General features: G+C 47.6%; 1 protein-coding gene across 2 annotated transcripts in view; it reads right to left on the bottom strand.

The window, feature by feature from the left end:
* Positions 1-15,530, bottom strand: part of LOC143433606 (uncharacterized) — a 232,917-nt gene extending 217,387 nt beyond the window's left edge. For both annotated transcript variants that reach the window (XM_076911034.1, XM_076911033.1), the window contains exon 1: positions 13,756-15,530. In XM_076911034.1, coding sequence (XP_076767149.1) covers positions 13,756-15,471 — 1,716 coding nt within the window. In that variant the 5' untranslated portion in view covers positions 15,472-15,530. The remainder of the gene's footprint in view (positions 1-13,755) is intronic.
* Positions 15,531-21,874: the final 6,344 nt, after the last annotated feature.

Below are 21,874 nucleotides of genomic sequence, written 5' to 3'. Positions count from 1 at the left end.
TTGATAGATCGTACGGTGACTGAAATTTCTTACCGATGCAAGCGTTCTCGCTCGTCGCACGGAGGTTTGATGGATCGCGCTGAACTATCGTCATGCTCGGCACGTGGCTGACCGTTTTCATATTTTAGAAAGGGGGAAAAAAGGACAACGCGTTTCGTAAATCGCACGGAATTGAACGTCGATCGTTGCCGAGCGTAACAATCGTGAAATCGCGCACCAGCAAACCGTTCCCTCGTTCCGATTACGTGGGATCTGGGTTTTAATTGAAAATCGAACGAAATTTCGAGCTGGCCCGTTTTGATGGAACGGCGAACGGATATTATTGCGAGCACTTTGGCCAATTTCGAGTGGTATCATCGGGTAACTGTTTTCGTTTGAATTCTCTATAATTGTATGTTAATTTCGCGGTGGACAGGGCTTACAAATGTTGGTTTTAGATCGTATCTGCATACGTTCCTTGACCTGTGATGCAAATTAAAATTAAGCGCGGTAACTAATTGCTTGCTGACGTTTCGCTGCGTTATAATTTCGACGCGTAGTTGGTGCAAACAAATTAAAACAGTTTATATACAATACAAACGAAAGTCTCGCGCGACTTAACATCAGATATTATTTTCGTAAGCAGTCTTCAAATACCATCGTCGAATTGGATCGATTGTTAGTATCGATCGTGCGTGGGACGCTTAGCAACACGAGAAGGCAACGCACACAATAAGTACGTGTCAAACGCTTTTTAAACGTGCACGTTTCATGTTTACACCGGTGAATTGCATATTGCATCGCGTGTTCCAGGGTACACACGTTTGGACGCGTCTTACAATGGTTAAACGAGGCCAAATAATTTGTAATCAGCTAAGCGTCTGGCTTTACTTTTGAAAATTATTGTCGTGTATTCGCGAAACCTCCTGCGCGCATCACAAGGAATTTCACATTTTTTAACCTAGTGCGCGCGTTTGATCATTCACCGAGATCGTTACGTATTCCTTCGAACCGTTAAAGCGCGTACATCCAGCACAATAGTAAAGAGTAATTAAAATTAATTGAAACCAACAGAAAAGGAGAAGCAGTTCTCTTACTTGCGCCGTTAAATTCACGTTCCCGTCTCGCATAATATCCGCATCCAGCGTACGTTCAATTAATTATTCAATTATTTTCTGCGAAACACTTCAACCACCATTTCATTTGTGTAAATAGATTGGACGTCGATTGGCCGTCACGTTTGCGCGGTCCGAATCGAAACGTAAGAGTGCTGCTGGCAGCTATCAATAAATTCCAATTATAAATAGTATTTCGTAATTAACCTAAACGCGTTGCGTGCCGGCCGGATATCGATCGCGAAGTCATGAATAAAAACGAGCCTCGCGAGCTAATCGCGAGGGATCAAGCTGCGAAAGAAATTGGATAGACCCGCCGGGGGAATGAAATTTGAAGAACGGATCGCCGCTCGTCGTCTTAATTTCTTAACTGTGACGCGCAAGATTGGACTTCCGCCGGATGATAATTGATTCTCTGGCGTCCACCGCGAGAAAAACCTGTCCCTGTCATCTCTGAACGACGTTAGAAACTTTCAAGACGCGGCGGCAGCGCCCCACGTTCTCCTTTACGATTCATAAAAACGACGAATAAAAACTGCCATTATACCTATATTATTCACAGACGAGCAATTTTGCATTTCGCGCGGCCACAGACATCGTGGCGCCAGCTCGACAGCTGCGCTCGTTCGTTACTCGTCGAATCGACGTGGCTGTATGGAAATTTTGTAAGAGTTACAATCACGGTACAGAAAATTGCCAGAGAAATTAGAAAAAATCGGCAACCTGCTCGTAGGTTTTATTGAAAAATGTGTGAAGACTATTTCGTAAACGATACGCATACCTCGTCTTGCTAATTTTATTTTCATTCAAGCGAACGAGCTACCTGGAAGCTAATGCGAGCATTAAACCGATCGAACGCCTCGTAGCAGAGCTAGATTGATTTTCACGATCGTAGCTCGATTAGCGATTCCGTAGTCGCCCCTGCTCGATACCCATTTTACTTACATCGAATTAATATACATGAAGGCAATCTTTCGAAGGTGTCTCGTTTAACGAACCCAGGCTCGTTCCGGTGAATTTCCAACGAGGGGCTTTCGCTGCTCATTATTCCCGTCGTAGATGGCCTGGCACTTGTCGCGCTAATTCCCGAATCGGACGGAGGTCGACGATTTCTCGCGGCGCGCGCCTCAAGTTCGTTGACGTTGAACCGCGGGTCCCGCACGCGAGGGCCAACGAACCGGGGTAATTAAAAAACACCGCGCTGCACGCCGCCGCTTTACTTTTCTGCTCGAAATAATTGTGTGGAATCGGCGAAATACGCTTACCGCCGCGGCGGTGTATCCGCGTTACTTTCTGGAAAGCGCTCGAAACGGTACAAAGTAAGCATTCATTAAAGACACTAGAAGTATCGCGAGATGGTTTCGCGGAAACGCGATTTAACTTTCCGAACGAGAGGTACCGGGCACAAAGATAGGTACCGTCATTTTCCCTGGAACGCGTTATCGAACTTTTTCTTCGCGAAATGAACGAGAGCTGTAAGTAATTGAGATTCCAATGCAAGTTTTAAGTAAAACGTACAACTGCTCGCTACGTGGGAATTCAATAATTCATTAAACACTTTGCAACTAGCGAAAAGGCCGTTCAATATTTCCAGTCGAACAGGAGTTAAACTTCGTTTTCGTAAAGTTTCCATAAAACATAACGATCTGTAGGCGATTCGAACAGTATGAAATTAGGCATTAGAAAGTGTAAACTGCTTGTGTAATTAAAATTCGCTTTCTAGGGGCGTATTAGAAATGATAATGCAAAAGCTGCCATTACGACAAGAATATCATTTACGAGCGAGTGATAATTATCACCTTTTAAATTGTATTTCGCTCGTCTACCGTGGCAAATAAAAGTGCATTAAAGTTGCAAGAAATTTCTGAGGTTGAAACGATCTAATTAGCGAGTCAAGAGCAGATTGCAATTCCTCTCGGGGCGAGCGAGACGATCGGCGCCGCGGTCTTCCCTCGTTAAGTTTTCAACCGTTAACCATTATCGATCGAATCGACCTCGATCGTAGGTAGATTTTGTTCACGTTTCGAAACGTCGTCTGCGAATCGCCACGAGCGGCTTTAATTGGACGCGTCGCCGTCGGAATGCCGAATTCCGAGAAGAAAGTGCGCTTTCATGGACGCGGTTAATTGTCGATGCTAGATCGGCGACGGCGAACAGCGTGTCGCAGAAATGTCAACGACGCCGCGAATGGAAAGTGCCAACACGGGACATTGTCGACGCACGCCGTGCCGTCGCGAACTTTTCTTTCTCACGAGTCAACCGCGTCTCTTCTCCCATGCGAACGTACGCGATTACCATCATTTTGCATTGTCAAGGATATCGGGTCGACGCGAGGACAGCATTTTTCAAATGGTTTTAAATACATTTTAATTTTAATTTACTGGTATCTTTTTATCGTTAACTCTGCCTGTCAAACTGTCTTGTTCAGTTAAAAATCGTGAAAATTAACTTGTCTTGTTTCTGTTAAAAAGATTTTCTGTACAGCCACAACTTTCTCCACTGGTACCACTTTGAGGATGGCCTCCGAGAGGACTTCTCGCGTAGCATCCACGATGGTTTCTTCCGAAGAATTCCATTTATCCTTTGGATCTGTTGGCGAGTAGCTCGCTTTCAACTTCCTTCGTTCACTGGATCCTATCGTATCATTTTCTTTACGAGTATCGCTCGCTGCATCCAGCTGGGTCTTTACGCGTTCATGAAATTTCGAGTAGAGACTACAGCGATTAGACTCTGCTGACCGTGTACACGTGGAATCCTGATTAATCGACGGACAAATTTGCATTCGCTCTAAAGTCACGGTCTCGTGGGAAATGGCTGCGCAGAACGGCGCAATTCCAAGAAGTGACGCAAGGGTAATGATCTAGCGCGCTCACGTCTGGAAGTGCATGGTTAGGCGAGCGTTAAAGGAACCAAGAAGCCTAGAATCACGAGCTCCTTCTGGAAACGTCGACGATTTGCCGGGGAATACTCTGCGGCCACTCCCGAGCGAAAAACGGATCCTGGTTCAGGTCCATCTCGAAGTGCGGTTTCTCAGGTTCCCGTGACGATCGAGAAAGATCGTTTCCCTGCGCGAAATATGTTGGGAATAAGCGATATTGAGAAACGTGAGGTGTAATACAATGCCGTGCAAAGATTGATGACGTGGATGATAGTATTGTCCTGCTGCGGCTTCTCAGGGATTTAATACGGTTGGCAGTTTCTTCAGTAGTAGAAACAGATTTTGGTCAGACGAACAGTGGTAATTTTAAAGAACAAGTTATCGTCTGTATTATTGCTATCTGTTTAAAGTAATTACAGAGACTCGTAGATTATTTATGGATTCCAGAATGTCCGTATCAACGTCTGATAACTATACTCGCGAATATGCAAAGCTCCCGTTAATTAATAGAAAGGAAGAAGGGGGATTAGCGCTCGGTGTGTACTCGCGTTTAACAAGAGAATAGATACCTTACGTATTTACAGCGCTCTCAGTTCAAATATGCACCGTGCTCGTGCCCGTTCACAACTCCATCATAACAGCTCGCCATAAATTTTATTAATGGTTAACCCGAGCCGTGGGGCCATGAAAGGCTCATTCTTAATGTACCCAAGCACTACCCCGCAAAGATATTACATTTCAAATTTCCCTGGTCTTTAAACGCGCGCGTTTGAATTTATGACCGTTTACTTTTAAAAGTGAATAGAAGCACACGCGCATGTGGAACAGCTTCGCCAGGAGGAGGAAACCGCGAGCCTTGAAGACAGAACCCCGCCGACCGCCAGAGAGTGAAAAACGAGCGCTGACCCGCGAGTTACGGTCTAGAAATTTCCCGCTACTTTTTCTTATTTCCCATTTCTCTATCGTGATATATCGAAACGCTATCGCGTCGAACGGTAGTTGATAAAACTATCCGTATCAGTTAGCAATATCCTTTTCCAATGCACCGCTCGAGGTAGAAGCTCGGCACCGTCCACTCCATCTTATATACACCTCCACTCGAAAGTTTCAAGAGAACGTTCGTTTAACTGGAATGAACTCAAGAATTTCAATGAATGTTATATATTCTCTTCTGCTGCGATCGAAAGTAGAATCGTTAATTAAGAAGGAAAATCCAATTATCCCATAATTCTTACTAATTTCGTTCATTTCGCGTAATATTTGCAGGTTACATCGACAATTCTATTCCTCGAGCATCCCTACGACCGCGTCGAAAGTTTCCTCTCAGCTCAGGCTAGGATTGCCGTTAAACGGTTCCATAACTCGCGCGCAACGAGCACGTCCGGCATAGGTTGGCTCGTCGCGAGATTTACACGAGCATTCGCGGAAAAATTTCTCGCAACGCGCGGTCTCGAGTGTCTAACAGGCGAATTACAAATTTACGAGCGCGGCTGGTTTCGCCTATTGGAGGAAACGGCTCTGTACTTCCTGGCCTGGTCGTCCGCGTTTAAGTTTCGTCCGCGCGTTCCCGTTACGACTTTTCGAATCCACGGCGTTTCCGTTATAGATTTGATAAACCGGTTCCAACGCGGCCGGATTCCCGAAATTTTAGGTTACCAGTGCGCCGAGCACACGCGTTATGTGAAGTTCGTCATTGGATAACGGTACACGGGGACGAACCGCGACTTACTTTCGCACCGCGACCCTTGGTAGCGACGCTGTCAAGCCTGATTTCAGGTCACTGTCACGTCCCGTATGAACAGCCGTATTTCGAGTGGTATATGAAATAACGAGCGAGTTAAAATGCCCTAAAATCGGACAGAGTTGCTGGGATCTTCGCGCGCGTTCGCAGCATCTCTCGTAATTCGACGTCGAAAGTGGCCAGAAAAATTCACCGTGCGATCTCTGTTCGCGAGTAAGGACGGATAAAGCGCGTGGTTTTTGCTGGTGAAAAAAAGGAAAATAAATAAAGATTACGACAGACAGTTTCAGTAAGGCGGACCGAGCGTACCGTTAATTGCACGTTGCAGCTCGATGCAGTGGCACATTTCGACATAAAATGTCAACAGCGTGATCGCGTTGCGTGGCACACAAACGGTTGAAATACTTTGTAGACGTTTATGCCTTCGGTGTGTACAGCCCCGCACACATTTAAGACGGTACGGTAATTTGCAACGAAAATGTCGGTTGCTGCGAGGTCAGATTGGAGACTGATTTATCTGACGCCAGTGTCATGTATGCCTGGAGTGCGCGCCGCAATTGCTGCAGGGGTTCGTCCTAAATAGAAAATTGTCTTCGAAACGAAAAGTCGTCGGTATGCGGTAGATGATAATCTAAATCGAGATTACGCGTTCGCGGAGCGATCTCTCGCCTCTCTGGCATGGGTTACCGTTACGCTTCGAGACTTCGAAACGAAGCGCTTTTTGCCTGCCGCGCTTATGGTTACGATTGGATGCACCGCATGATACTTTTACGCCAGCTGTTCTACGAACGGTGGTTGCGGCACTGCCGAGTGGGATATTCAAAGTTCCTGGGCGTTGCAGCAAATGAACGGTGGTTGGCGTGCAGGGCGTAAGAATGCGATCGATGTCGATTGGTTTGAGGTGTGGTGTTGTTTTCCACGGAGAATGCAGGCATGTGGATTAAGATTGTTCGAGTGGAAACGAATTTTCCATATCGCTTATATCAAGACGCTAGTAAAACATAAGCGAACAGATTTAATTATAACCGAACCGAGCGAAAATAAAAATGCGTGTACCTTTTCGTAACAAACGAGCGAAGTACGCTGCAGTTGAAGCTAAATCTCTGCCTCGCTGCGTGCACGCGTGACAATAGCTAAGTACACAGGCCATCGAGCCCAGATGCCCAAGATCAGCCGCCAAGGATACCAAGAAGAGTAAATAAGGCGGTCGGAGAGAAGGTTGAACGAATCGAAGAGGAGGTTAAAGCTGGTGATCGCCGTAGCTGTCGCCACGGTGGCCTCTTTGACCCGCTTTCTCTTTTCCCACCCGATTTGTCTCGTGGACATGTCCGCCGCGTTTTCTTTAACCGGGAAATTCGCAACGTCGGCCTCGCCACCTGCCGCCGCGGCTCGATCGACCGTGGTAACCTCCTCCGTAACGCGGGGCCCGCGCAAGAACGAAAAACCGGAAGTCGAGGGTACGGCCAAGTGGGTCGGACAAGTGGGCACACGCTCGCGCGGATTCCGATTCTATCAGTCTGGCTGGCTGGCATGGCGCGGTTCGTTCAACCTTCGCGCTCGCGCGCGGTTACATCGCGCGGCGAGCCGAGCACTTTCGAAAATCGCCCGACAAGTGGACGCGCGATCGATCCCCGCAACCACTCAGCCGGCGATCGAGGATGAGAAGGAGAAATTCCACGGGTAAAGGTTAATCAAAAGCGTGGAACGGGGCTCGCCGACGTTTCAGAACTGGATAAGTGTGTCGTTCGAGTGTCGATTACCTATGGACGAACGCCGTTTTCTTTTCTTTCATAAGGCGAACAATCCTTTGGCGGCCGGGAGAACGCCAGACGAGGCTACTTTTTGTCGACCGTTGTACTTCCGTCCGACAGGATTCGCGAGATGTCTGTCTTTTCGTTTCGAGGAAGCGCAGACGTTTGTCGTGCGCTTAGTTCTTCGACAGATGCGAATGGTAGGAAAACGTAAAAAGGGACGGCAAGTGGAGGATTCGTCAAGGTCGTCGATATCATCATTTCGAATCTCGGTGGAAGATATTTCAATCGGAATGTTTCTCGAGAAATCCATGATGGGTGAACGGTTTAGGCTATGACTCATTAGGATGGCACGCATCCGTCTGTGATTCCTTCATCCTCGTAAAACTTGGGATTCTTTCTAGTTTTTTTTTTTATTTCAAGAAGGAACTTGTATTAACCTACTCTTAAACGCCTTTCAAGATCTCCACTGAAGAAATCACGACTAATTCGTAGAAAAAATAATCGATAAAAAGATTGTAAACGATAATTAGCCGATCGCTCTGGAAAGGGAATTGAAAATGGCGAGCATTAAATGAGACGTAAAGTCCAGCCGTACAGATGCAATTACTGACTCGCGATACGTGTAACTGGCTATATACGTAGCGACCAGCTGTTGTTACTTAATAATAAATGAAAAAGACCGTGGCAGAACTAAATCGGTGGCTCGAGTTCAGTTACGATTCTCATCGACCTGATTTCTTCCATTCCCAATGGCGGCAGCCTTCGCCGTGAAGATCATTCGGATCTCTATTTGCGTGCAGGCCAAATAAGCGTCGCGGGGAAATAGAACATGAAGCGTGACATGCCGCCTGCCCATAAGTGTCGATTTCGAGCGGCTCGTGGCAGCCGGACAGATCGGGAAGAAAGTCGGCGACGTTGAACAATGAAGTGGGTCGTGTATCTGCCGCGTTTATCATCGATCATTTCACCTTCTTCGGTGGGACCAGCGGAAGTAGGTTGCCCGGGCTCGACGTGCTCGCGCGGATCAGCCCCACGAAAATTTATGCCGCGCGGCATGCGAGCCGGGTATCGATTTAAATCGAACCGCGGTGCATGTGCAACGTGCACAACTCCCGATAACTTTCATCGAGGAAGGAAGGCGCGTTATCGACAGAAAGTATGAAAGCGTGCATTCGAGAATAGTCGAAGGTACGGCTCGCATCGCGGGGAAAGGATCTAACGCAATTAGAAAGAAAATTGGCAAAAGTATTCAAAGTGAAACAGGTTACGCAATATTTAGGCACGAACCTCGCTCTATCGATGTAAATGCGAGGAATCGAAAAATTAGTTCAAGCTTCCGTTTAAAAATCGATCGCAACTGGTTCGACGGTGGTATGTCGATCCCTTTCCACTGATTTTCTAACGATCGCGAGACGGATATCACGCAGCTCGACCGATCCGCACCGATCCATACGCAGCGTTTAATCGATAATTAATCGCTCGAAGTGGAACCAGAAAACTATTACAACCTTCACCATTAATTATGCTACGTTACAAATTACGTTTAATTGGCGTACGTCCGCGGCACAACGCGATACCAATCGAGCGAGATTTTTTTCTCCCTCCGTCCACGTCAGATTTTCTGTATTTAATACAAACTAACCGGTCCTTAGTTTCCGTGCACCGCAAGGATGGAATTAATTCAATTAATTTAACGATCGTAGCCCGAAACCGGATAATTCGACCGGTAAGACGCTTTAATTGCACGTTTGGCTAGTCGATAAGTCGCGAAATGGGCACGTGCGTGTTGCACACTGCTCGATCGCGTTTACATTTTATCGTGCTGCCAAGGTACCACCGTGTGTACCTCGTGTTTTATCCTCGATTCACTACGGAGTGGACCATACGTTACATAACCGTGTGTAGTTGTTCAATATTGGTTAAATTTATTCCTCGAAACACCCATTTTCTACGCCCGTCATATATTTTCTCTACATGTTTTCAAACGTATGACTAATGAGTGTATCCTCGTTATTGTAGCTCTGGGTATACCACGTTCGTGAACGTAACCCAATAAAGTTTACATTACACACGTTTATTAACGCAGAACAGCAATTATGCTCAATCAACTCGAAATTCATGGTCATTTAACAATATACACAAGGATCGCAATATGCAATATAAACAGTTATCGCGGTAGATAACGATGATTGTAATTATGTTAGTGTTACAAATAGCTGAGTTATTAGTGGCAACCTCGATCAATCCGAAACATCGTATACACACAACGAGCAGGACTGATATTGGCGTGAAATTTATACACGCGATACAGTTGTCCGATATGCAATTGCTTGGTTTATCGAACGAACAACTGTTACGATTGATCGGTCGTTTCGAAGCAGGGCAGAGAACGTAAAAAAGACATTTTCACTTGGACGTGCCAGTCTAGAGCAAACTCGTCGACTTTCTAGTCCCGTTAGGTCCGCGCGAACCGCGCTGAGGAGCCGCGCATCACACGTGGATGGTAAACGGAAGCTACGTCGACAGTGCGCGGAACGATAATACGCTGATAAAGGTGATACGATGCGCCGCGGAATTGAAAAGGATCACTTTTCTCGACGCGGCTCGCATATATAACCAGGAAATTACGACAGCGTTTTCCGCTCGCGTTCTGTTATGTCAGCGGTGCCCCGCGATGTCTAACGTTAGTTTCATATTGTTAGCTACGCGGAAGTAGCCACGTGACTTCCTATCCCGCGTTTTCTCATCGCGGCGTCGACCGCCGCGCATGGAACCTTCGCGGTTGCTTATTTTATACTAATTAAAGGGGGGATTCCGCGGCGCGGTAATTGGAGGTCGAAGGTATAATTACGGAGGATAGTAAAAGACGCGGTGTAACGCGGTACAAGGTGGTTGCTCGGTGATAAGTCGAAAGAAACACGTCCCGCGTAGGATAGTTTTTATTCCTGACGAAGGTCTACCTCGACGCGTCGATGAAATAATATCGCGCGTTATGCCAGCCGGTTGGAGCAACGAACATCCGCCGCAGCGAATTAAAAATCGATACTATCCATAGGTGCGATGAAAGAACAATGGCTAGTTTAACCCATAAATATGATTTATACGTATAAAAGAATCGGAGTCGAGGTTGCCGGTGAAATCTACGCGTCCCAGCTTTTACTTTGATTGAGGAACACTTAATGCTATACGGTGGCCAGGGTAAAGAACTATTATTTCACCGTAAAGGATGACTAACACTAAATTCGAGTCATAAGTATGATTTACTGGGAGAAAGAGGATCGATTCAAGGTTGCATCAGGTGCTTACGAACTTACATGCATGGAAAGCTTAAATACGCGAGAAGAAAAGCCCCAGATATTCATTCGTCTAACGATGCCTCGGTTTAAACATTGAATAATAAAGACATTTAACTCCACAGCCCAGATACCGTCGAAAGACATTTTGCCGCTCGTTCACGTAATTAATACACCGTCTACACGTCGCTTATTCATAATGGAGGCGATCAGGAGTCTGGCTCGCGTCCAACGTAACCGCGACACGGCTTTCGCGTGCCAGCTGATGAAACGAATTGCATACCCGGCGATCTCATTTTTCTGCCGCAAGAAAAACAGTACAGTTACGACAGAGCAGCCCGCGGATTACCTTCTAACGAATGCTCTCTCTAATCTGAACGGCCGCGAACGATTCCGATTCTCCGGGGCGGTCGTTGTGTCAGAACGTCGCTCGTAACGCGGCGTCCCCTTTTCCTCCCCCTCCCCGTTTTGATGAAACGCGTTAAGAAACCAAGGGAAATTGTCGCCTAAGTAAATGACTCCCGTAAATGTACCTGTTGCGAGGAGCGTTTAAGAGAACGCGTTGCGAAACGGGGCCGTTAGCGTTGCTTTACTGGCGAGCATTGTACAATCGGGGATCCTTCTCTCTCGCATCGAGGTGGGTTCGACCGCTTTTCTGGTAACGCGTGCTACAGGGTGCGTGCAAGATTTTTTGTATAAACATCGACGGTGTTTTTTGCGAGCAAATAAACTGAACGGTGGAAACGTCAATATCCATCGAGCCGTCCCTGGCGAATTTCAAGTAAAAACAAACAGACTCCCATCGAAATCGTCCGCGCAAACACGTATCGAAAATATAAAACGGATTGAATTTTCGCTAAATAAAACCCCAAGCTGATTATTCCGAGCATAAAGCGGAATTACACGCGAGTTTTGTAAACAGATTCCGATGGAATTCATATATACAATCCCAAGTTCGTGGGTTTGCAAATTTCTTCGAATAACAAATGGAGTTCCATCGTTTCGCTAAAAGCGAGCATTACGGAGGGAACAATTATCGAGCAGCATCGAGACGTTGACGTTCCAATCCAAATAGACGCCTTCGCGCGCGAGCTTTGACAAACTCGGCCGTTTTTACCGCCGCGGAAATAAGAAAAACTGTAATAAAAGATTTCTCTGGCGCTCGCCGGTGGCTCGCAGGCATAGAAAAAGCCAGGCAAGTTAGCCGGGGACGGCGTCGATCGAGCCAACGCGCGAAATCCCAACGGACCGGCCCGAGTGAATTCGTGATTGCTTGACGGCCAGTTGCAAGGAGACGCGAGCGCGTTTCACCCCTGCTCTCAGCCAGTAATCTTGCGAAATAGACCGCACGCGCGCCCCAGAAGAATACCCGCTGAAAAAGCACCAACACACACGCGTCGTGGTACAAGATACACGGAATGTTCGATAGTAGCGGTAAGTTGGAAAGTTTCTTCTTCGAAAAGAAGATGAGAAGATATTCCATAAAAGTGGAGGAGTGTAGAGTGGAAAAATCGAAAAATGTAAATGTCTAGGCGAAAGGGCAGCAACAGGGGGTCTGTCGAAGACGAGGAAAGAGATCTGGAGGCGAACAGTGGTGGAAGACCGGTTTGCAGTTAGAGACAACGAGCACGCTCCTCTGCACGCCGGCGTAATATCGCTTTATCGGATCTACCGTTATGTCGATCCGTTCTGCATCGACGGAATACGATTCCGAACGACGGGACGCGGCCGTTCTATGCACGCGGCTCGCATGGCAACACCGGAAACCGGCGTGCACCGGAGGACCACATGGGACGCCGTCTGCGTCGTCGATCGGTGCCAGTCGACTGGTCGATCCGAGCTGCTCGGCCAGATGGAGGTGATCTAACTGTAAATCTAACGCTTTTCGTCGTCGACGGGCGAATCGAGTGTATCGCGCGGGGCGTCGTAGATAGATGGGCAACGCGAGCTCGCCACTCGATACCGTTCGATCGTACCCGTGTCGAAACGCTCGTCGAACGATCGAGGTGTCCGGCACCGATTTGCATAACAAATCGTCGCGTCGATCGTTCGCGATGCCCGCCAGTCAACGTTCGACTATTGGAGAGTCGATATTTGACGCACGTCAACTGGATGTGCGAAGACAACGAGACGGCGTTCGTTTCGACGCATCGTTTCGACGGGCTTCTGTCGCGATTTTTACCCCGGAAGTAACCGGTGGGTAACGTTCTGGGAATAACTGATCGCGCACGAAAGCCAGCCGCGGCAGTCGACGTTCCACGCGACGCAGTATATACTCGGTGAAATCTAGATCAACGATTCGCAAATTTTTCGACATCCTGTCCTTGTGACCTTTCGAAACGCCTTTCACCACCCTCGATCGCCGTTACTGCGAATCAGCAGTTTTTCGAGCGTGTCGATGAAGTTGAATACTAGATACGCCTGTCCTTCGCTGCTCTGAACTTCAACGGAAGTTATTTCGTTGCCGTGGAAAAACGTTTTCCCTTTCTGAAAGCTTCCCTCGAGTTTACGCTTCCCGGATGAATAACACTCCGCGAACATCAGGGGAAACAAGCAGCGTTTAATTTAAACTTTTCACTCGTTTCCCAGTGCATCCGTTTAGTATTCATTTAGCGGTCGGGATCGCTCGTTAATTGGTGCGCAACAGGAATTATTCGAGCACGGGGATACGGATCATGCGTTTGTGTACGCGCGTACCCGCAGCGGAATTAGTCTTGCGAGATCGTAAATGAGACTCCAAGTACAAAAAACTCTTGACGTGTAAAGTTGCGGTTCTATTTATACGATGCTAGTGCAGGGTATAAACAAAGCATAGAATGAAGCAAGTTTCGCAGTGGTTCGAGTAAAAGTCGTGAATTAGAATAAATTCCGAATGAAAAATGAGCAACTTTCGATGCCCCACGAATGCACCAAAGGCTTCCATGGGTGCATCATAATCCAACTATCGTGGTAAGGCAAATGCTTCAACGAGCGATGCGAACCAAGATGTACCAACCTGAGACGAGGGTTTTTGGAGGAACGTTGCGATCCCAGCGCGCACCCTGTTCTTGACACCGCGCACAGTTCCCTTGGAGCTGCGTATGGCTTCCTTATCGAGGATCTTGTAACCGGCGAAACATTCGTCGGCGTCGTTATCGCCTAACACCACACCCCTGTCCGTGTCCTTATTATTTACCTTCCGTTCGTTTATGTGAAACTTGTAAAACCTGTCGTACTCGTACAGGTATTTCTTGCCGGTCACGGGATTGACGCTGGTGTCGATGTCACCGGCAGTCGACTCTTGCTCTAACCTCTCTTGTTCCTGTTTCCTCTCCTCGTAAGTGCACTCTTTCACCATTGGAGAGGACGATAGCCTGCCGTTCTGCTCCGTTCCTAGCACAGGACTTCTGATCCTCGGAGTGGAGGAGGCTTTCGACAACGAGGAGGTTCCGGACGGCGCAGGCGACACGCTGGGGGAGGCTCTGCTTAGGCAAGAATTCGAGTTCACTTCCGGACCAGTGACGATTCCCGCTGGTTCCTTTTTCGTTCGTTCCTGATGGCCATTGGACAGGTCCAATCGATTCAAGCTCAAGATAGTGTCGGTGTTGCTACCCCGATACTTCTCGCGGTTCATTCGATTCCGCAGACGATGATCCTCCAACTGCTCTTGGAGGTCCAGAGAGGCTCGATCAGCCTCGACGCCGTGCCCGTTTATACCTCCGTTCGCTATTCTATCGTTCAACTCGCGGCCGTTCAACGAGTCGCAGCTGATGTTGCTCTCGTTGTCGTCGCTGTCCACCTCAGCGCCGCTGCTCGTCAAACTGCCCGTGCGATTGTGCTGATCGCTGGCCAGGATGACCGTGCTGGCGTTCTTCTTCTTGGGCAGAGGCGGCGGCGTGCCGTCGAGGTCGCTGCAGGTACCACTGTCCAGGGTATCGCTCGGTGAACACTGCCCGCTGGACATTACCATCCCGTTCAACTGGCCTGGATACGAGTTGTAATAGAAACAGGCGCTCGAACGGTTGTTCGAGGTGGTCGTGTTCAACGGGTCCGACGTCTCGCGGTGTACCATGTTTGCCTCGGAGCAATCCTCGTTCCGATTCCGTTTGTCCTTGTTGTTGTTGTTGTTGTTGCGCTCGAAGACGCTCGTGCCAACACTGATCCTCACACAGCCGTCACCGGCACCGGCACTTCCACAACGCTGCTCGTTCACCAGATTCGTCGCACTCACGACCACACCACCGTCACGCTTGCTCGAACGTTCGCACGCGAACCCGTTCTCTTTCCCGGCTTCGTGACCGACGTTCTCGTCCAGCGTCAATCGTACGGTCGATATCACTCTGCCGTTCTTGTCGCCATCCGGATTGATCTTGATCTTCACCACGTGCGCCGCCTGCTGCTGATGCTGTTGCTGTTGTTGTTGCTGTTGCTGCTGTTGTTGTTGTTGTTGACCGTGGTGCTGTTGCTGGTGGTTCTGCGCGTTCTGCGCCGGTTTCACGCCGGTCTGCTTGCCGTAGCCGTTCGTCGGTTGCACTTCCGGGATTCGTCTCCTACAGGTGGCCGCTGTATCGACGCCAGGAGCGGCAAGTCCGACGAATACCGTTGCTCCGGCCCCAGTGCTTAAAGGAACCGTGGGGGGATTCGAAACGGTCCGGATTGACACAGTCTGTCGGACGACCTGACTCGCGTCCCGTGGCTGCGTCTTCGCCGGCAGTGTCGGTGGAACGGTCATCGTGCAGATCTCGTCTATACACACATTCGAGGAGCACTGTCGCTTCGTTGACAACCGAACGAACCCGGTGCTTTCTCCTCTTCCCTCTTTACTTGCTTGTCTTTCTCTCTCCCTGTCTTTCCCTTTCTCGATTTTTAGAACTGACCGAGCGGTTCGGAATTATGGACTTCTGGAGTTCTCTGTAACTTTCGATCGATTCTCAGAGGGTGTTTGGAGTTTTTAGTCGATCTTACAGATAGACGCGTAACGAGTTTATAGGATCAAATGGAACTGATGGATCGTTTCGATATATTCGATATTCGAATGTCTGAACACGTTTCACGAATGATTCTACCGCTACGCTTCAAGCCATCCAGCGTGATTTCAGAGCGAGACACCCGACATACGGTGTAACATATTGCAGACGTCACCAAACACTGTGCACCGAGTCCACAGAAATGATCGAACGGTATAGCTACGATTCTATGCTAAATACATCTAATATCTACGATTCGAGCATAACCCGACGAAGGTCCAAAGCACTCGATCCTTGGCAATAAATCGACGCACCAAAATGAAACAAGCGAAACGGGCGACGTTCCCTAGCCGGTCGAGCCTCTCAACGATCGGCAACACTTCATCTCATCGAGGATCGTTAATTACGATCGATCGAGGGACTCGTGCTCGCTCAGGAGACGTTCCTTGAAAAAAATCTCAGTCCAACGTGACGCGGAACGGTCGCGAACATTCGCGACTGTGGTGCGCGAGTCAGAGAAAAATCTGTCCCCAGGGACGCGGCTCGAACGACGAAGAAAGGGAGAGACCGCGGGACGAAAGTGTAGAGAAGGCGCGGGGAAAGAGAAAGAGAGAGGGTGCGAGGGACAAGCCACCACTTACTAACCGCATACGTTTATCGGGAACAGCGCATGGTAAACGCGACTCTGTTCGACGACGACACAGCGACACGACGACGGTGACAACGATCGACAACGGCGGTCGTTCACGGTACGGGCCGTCAGTAACTGTACTGAGTGCCTCTGACACTTACTCATGCAGTTTCGTTGACTAGGTGGGGGGCCAAGTTGGGCCCCGCGACGGGGCACAGCGAAACCGGGAGTGGGAACGCGTCGGCTGGGTCTCTTGTCGCTTGGTGGGGGGATCTTGGGCCAGACGGAGACTGTGTACGTACGCGTGCACACACACACACACAGAGGAGCGTTCGGATCGAGCTGGGGCGAGCAAAGGGAGATGAAGCGGACGGCGAAGGGAGTGCATGAACGAGCTTGTGGGGGCCTCAAGCGCGAGTGAATGAGCGAACGAGTGAAAGAAGAGTGCGTTCCGTGTGTGGGTAAGTAAATAACCGATGGTGCGAGTGAACGAGCGAGCACGCTGGCGAACGATCGAGCGAGTGAAAGGACGCGAGCGTGTGTGGATCGATGAATAAGCGAGATGGACGCGTGTACGTGGCTCGCTAAGAAGAGAAGGAAGGACGAGAACGGGTCTTGGAAGTCGTCTGGCACGTAAGCACTTGCTGGTGGAGGACGTGGCGTCCTCTACCGTGCCAGGTAGAACCGACCATCCGGTTTCTCATTTAAATACCTGTTCTTTACCGTTCACCGGCTTTCTCGTGTACATACTCGCGCTTGTGTAAGTATATATATGGACACGTAGCCATCGCGGCGAGCGTGTGTACCGGATCGAACGGGTACACCTGCCGAAATTTCACCAACACTGGAGAACGGCCTCTGGAGCGACGCGTATGCGACGTGCATGTTTCGTGAAGGTTACACGCGTGCATATTGATAATCGCGTGAATTATTTGTGGGGTGATCCGTTGCTGAAGATGGAACTTGCTGAGGAACTTCCCCCTTATTGGGTTCTCTGGAGTATTGGGGGTGCGAGTATTCGCGCGTAGCGTATACATATGTAATGGCGCGTTATCGTAGTTATGGCGATGCGTAAGAAGCACAGAAACTCGAGCACAGTACACTTTCAACACAGTTACATGGATTGAACATGGTCATGCGTAGCACAGGAACGTTCGAGCATCGAAAGGGTTAATGTTAGGAAAAAGTTACGAAAGAACCGAAACGTGACCGCATGAATAGCCATGTGAGCGTAATAACGGTAACCAACAATAAGAATCGAGCTGGCTAGCAAATTTTCCCGCTTGCATATACGGAAATAGGATACATCCGATGCGTTGTGCAACGACTCCCTTTTGTTTGCTCCTCTCTCTCTCTGTCTCTGTCTGTTTCACCGTATTAACCGTAACCGCTCCAAACGAGCGTGTAATTAGTTCAACGGGAAAGCAGAACGTCTGTAATTCTTTGATAACGCGGGTTGCGTGTCAGCATTGAATGAATCTGTCGAAGGCAGCGTTATCGACGACTAGACTACTGTGAGACAGTCGATTTTTTGTCTAGACGGTAGCTCGAGATTGATTTTACGCAGCGCAATCTGATAACTGCAGAATGAAGAAAACTAGCAAAATTTATATACAGCAACGATATATGCTACGTTAATAAAAACAAGGAAAATTCTATTCTTAGGATATTGCATCGAAGAGCTATTCGTGTCGCACGTTCTAAAACTGTTTGTTTCCTATGCTTAAAAAATGGCAAATAAATTCACGCCGTTCTCAGAGAAGAGCAAAAGCGAGCCGGGGTGTCGTTGGATGTTTTGTTTCACTTTGTTCCCTTTGATACATACTTGAACAGGTGGCTACTTAAAAGCTCTGCGCTGCTGGCAACCCCACTGTCTCCGATCCCGAGGCTGGATAATAAAAGAGCAAGCTGAGATCAGTCTGTTGCCATGGAACACGGTGCTCGTAGTGGTAGCAAGGTCAATCTTTGAAGTCCGCACAAATAAGAGATAAAAGTTTAATGAAAAAATAGTACGCGTATTTAAAAATGTAATTAACCGGTAATTAGAAGTTGCTCCCTTTATGCGGCGAGTTCTATCTAGTGTGACAAGCTTTTATTTGTGTCATTTTTAATAACAATGTGAACTACGTTTATTTATAATAAACGCAGGAAGATGGATAAATCTGTAACATTGTTTCTGGGGTGTTATTGAATCGTAGGGGTTCGCATATCACGACTAAAAGCATTCGCGATGCTAATGGTACGTCCATTGAGCTGCCTTGATAACTGTTAACGTTATTCACCGTCATTTAAGTTAACTTGTACAACTTTTAAGCATTGGGTACACGCAACGCGATTACTTGCCTTGTTAAACTTCATACTAGTACCATTTAGGGAGTACTTTGCAGCGAAACTGTTAGTGGTTGAACGAATTTAATCTCGTTTACGGACGCCAGTGTGGCATAGTAAATAAGGAGCCTGGTTATCAACATTTAATCTCATTTATTACGGGCTTTGTCGGGCTCGAAGTGGCGTGTTTGTTTCCGCTGGAGTGAGTACTTCCAACGTAGGTGATCGACATTTTTTTTCATCGTCCAATGAATTTCCATGTCACGCGTTACCTCATTGGTATTTAATACATTTATTTATCGTGATATCGCGATCTTGCCAACTTTGCGTACAAAGTCTACGATATTAAAGCCGAGCACACCGTCTGTTTTCAATACATTTCCGCCGCGAGCAAGGATTTATGTGTCATAAATAACGAGGTACAATAATGACTTAGAGCCTATAATCAATGCGATAAGATATTTGCGTTGGTACAAACGGATAAAAGATAAATAAACCTCTAGCTTGACGAATATGCATTTTATACTCGCAACTCTTCGACTACTGGTTTTTATATTAAAAAAAGCAATTCGATTAACGTTTCGATTAGACCCGTTCTTAGAAAGTTTTCAGAAAATTAAAGAATCTTCAGGGAACGCGAAACGGTAATTGAACTCTTCGATGCAAGATATTGATTAATACTAGAGAGTACGTCGAGAGATAATATCACTTTAAATTGAATACGTACCACACATAGCATTGTGTCCCCCTATAAACGCACACGCTGGAACCGTTATTATTATGTAGGTTAATTGTATACATAATTACAATGTTAAATTATCCCGTTCCTCGAACTCGTTTCTGTCTATCTTCGTAGCGTATTGTTCCACAAATTTGCCTATCCACTCGTCCGTTTCACCCGATAAGCGACTCTTACCTGAGAGCAAAAGTGTGTCGCGCTGATCTGTGGATCGCTGTGGTGCGCTGCTGCAAATGGACGGCAGGTTGTCTCTATTCAAATTAGCAGAAACTGATCGTGGCACTGTCACTTTTCCAGGAAGTATCCACCGCGGGTAGACGCGGGACGCGGATACCATTTCAACCCCTTAACCGCGTTCCAATCCTTCATACCGCGACCACGTATCGGCTGTCGATATCCCGGCCTTGTTACGCGAGGATTCATGACTCGATTTATCTCTAACGCGAGTATTATCGCGTTTTCATGTTGCAGATGATTCATGACAGTCATACCTTCACTGCAGATAGGACGAGAAATACTTGATTCGTCGTTGAAATAACTTCGATAGGGTACGGTAAAATCGTGGTTTAAAGATTTTTTGATAAAAGTGCGTGAGTTATGGTTAGGAAAATTGAAAATAGTACGGATTTCGAAGAAGGTAGTGGCTTTCAGGCAAGGATGCCTCCTTCGATCGTGGGTTTGCGATTACCAGTATTGGCATCGATCGGTTTGAGCCCGCGTCGTCGGATGTTTCTTTTACTCCTTATTATTTGGCCTTGTTTTCCACATACCTCACCCGGTAAACCAGTTGGGTAGTGTTCGCCTTTCTTTCCACGCCGTGAAACCTGTATTCTGCATACCGCTCGCAGCGGTATGCGATTGAATAAGCAACTTCATAAACAGCTGAAATAACAAGCAACCACCGTGTCTAGGAAACTGTACCGCGCTCCTGGGAGTTCTCGATTTTTTCCGTTTGCCTCTTGTCTGTGTTTGCATGCTAGTTCACGCCGCGTGATACCGTGTAGACGAACAAAGTTCGATACGGGACAGGTGTTCACGTGCGAACCGTAACGCGTATTTTGTTTTTAATGGTCTCGCTGGTAAAGGTCTTGCAAAATTATAGACCAGTTTTTCACGCATTTAGCACGTCGATGGACTATTTTTCGAGATATTGAACTTTGCAAACAATTTCACGTAGAGGTTGCTCGAGTTTGTCAGAAGAAAATTGGAATGTTCGATAGTTCGGCTTCTTTTTATCTTGGTAATTTCTCTACTTCGCTCCTGGGTCTGTTATTAACGAGTTCAAACCGTCGTTGCGTGTAATTATAATCTAACCAATTATGTTACGGAAGTGTCTTTATCTATATACCTGCACGCGTCCTGCAAACCGCTCAGCGTTACGCGATTATCATGATTACTTAGCGCGTAAGTGGTATCAACGGTGCAATTTACGAAGGTTATTATCTAAATGCACCTTGGAACTCGCGCCATTTACAACCGTAGATCAAAAGAAAATGACAAGACCAACATTCCGCTAAGTGACTCTGTAAATAATGGCGTGCATAAATTGATTAGGTTGCTGCATATGAAATGCCGCGCGTGTATTGCGCGTTACCAACAGCAGCAAATTAGTCAGAAGCTTAGGAAGATAAATTTCGATCTGTTAGCTCGCTACAAATTTACTCGACGACGATTCATCGACGCGTAAAATGTCTCGTGGAAAAAACATCGCGCGTAACGCGCGCTGCGAGAGACGCGGTAAGAAATGCAGAGTTCGCGCCATTTCCATGCATCTGCGAATGCGTAAAGGAACCGGGACAGTCGTCCTTAACGAGCGTGATGTATTGCTCGATGGTAGACGAGGCGAATCGCGCATTGAGATATTCCACGGTGGAAAGATGGAAAAATGATTGTCGGAATCTGTGCCGCGACAGCGATGGCGTTGCTCGCGGGAGCGTTCGATGTATTGACCTTGCGTGGGACGTGTTGGGGAGTAGAACAGGTTCCGTTACACCTTCCAGCTTCGACGCATTCCATCGTCCTCTGTCTGCCTCTGCGCGTTTCCTTTTCTCTCGTTTAAGGGTGAGGTCACCTTGTATTTGCGACCTCTGACGTGTCCCCGCGACGAGGACGGAAACGGGCACGATGGAGAACGGGCGAAGACGTTCAGCGCGTCATCCTTTTACGTGTCATTTATATTTGGTTGCCACTTACATGTACAATTAACCGATAAACGCTAGTCGCCGAGTTAGAGATTGGACGTGTGAGTATTCAGAGATCGTTTTTGGTGGACGTTGGTGTGTACATCGACGAGGAACCGTTTCTTGTACGATTTCAACCTGGGATGACTTTTGCTCTTAACAATGATTACTTTTCGTTCCGTTTTATTGATACTTGTGGTAATTCGTCTGATAGAAATGATAATTCTAGGTGTGAATAATATTTGGTAACGTCGAAGGCTCGAATGTTGCCCAACAAATCAATATTTTCA

The sequence above is a fragment of the Xylocopa sonorina genome, chromosome 3 (genome assembly GCF_050948175.1).
Source record: "Xylocopa sonorina isolate GNS202 chromosome 3, iyXylSono1_principal, whole genome shotgun sequence".
NCBI classification, from domain to species: domain Eukaryota; kingdom Metazoa; phylum Arthropoda; class Insecta; order Hymenoptera; family Apidae; genus Xylocopa; species Xylocopa sonorina.
This window is presented reverse-complemented; position numbering and strand designations above follow the sequence as displayed.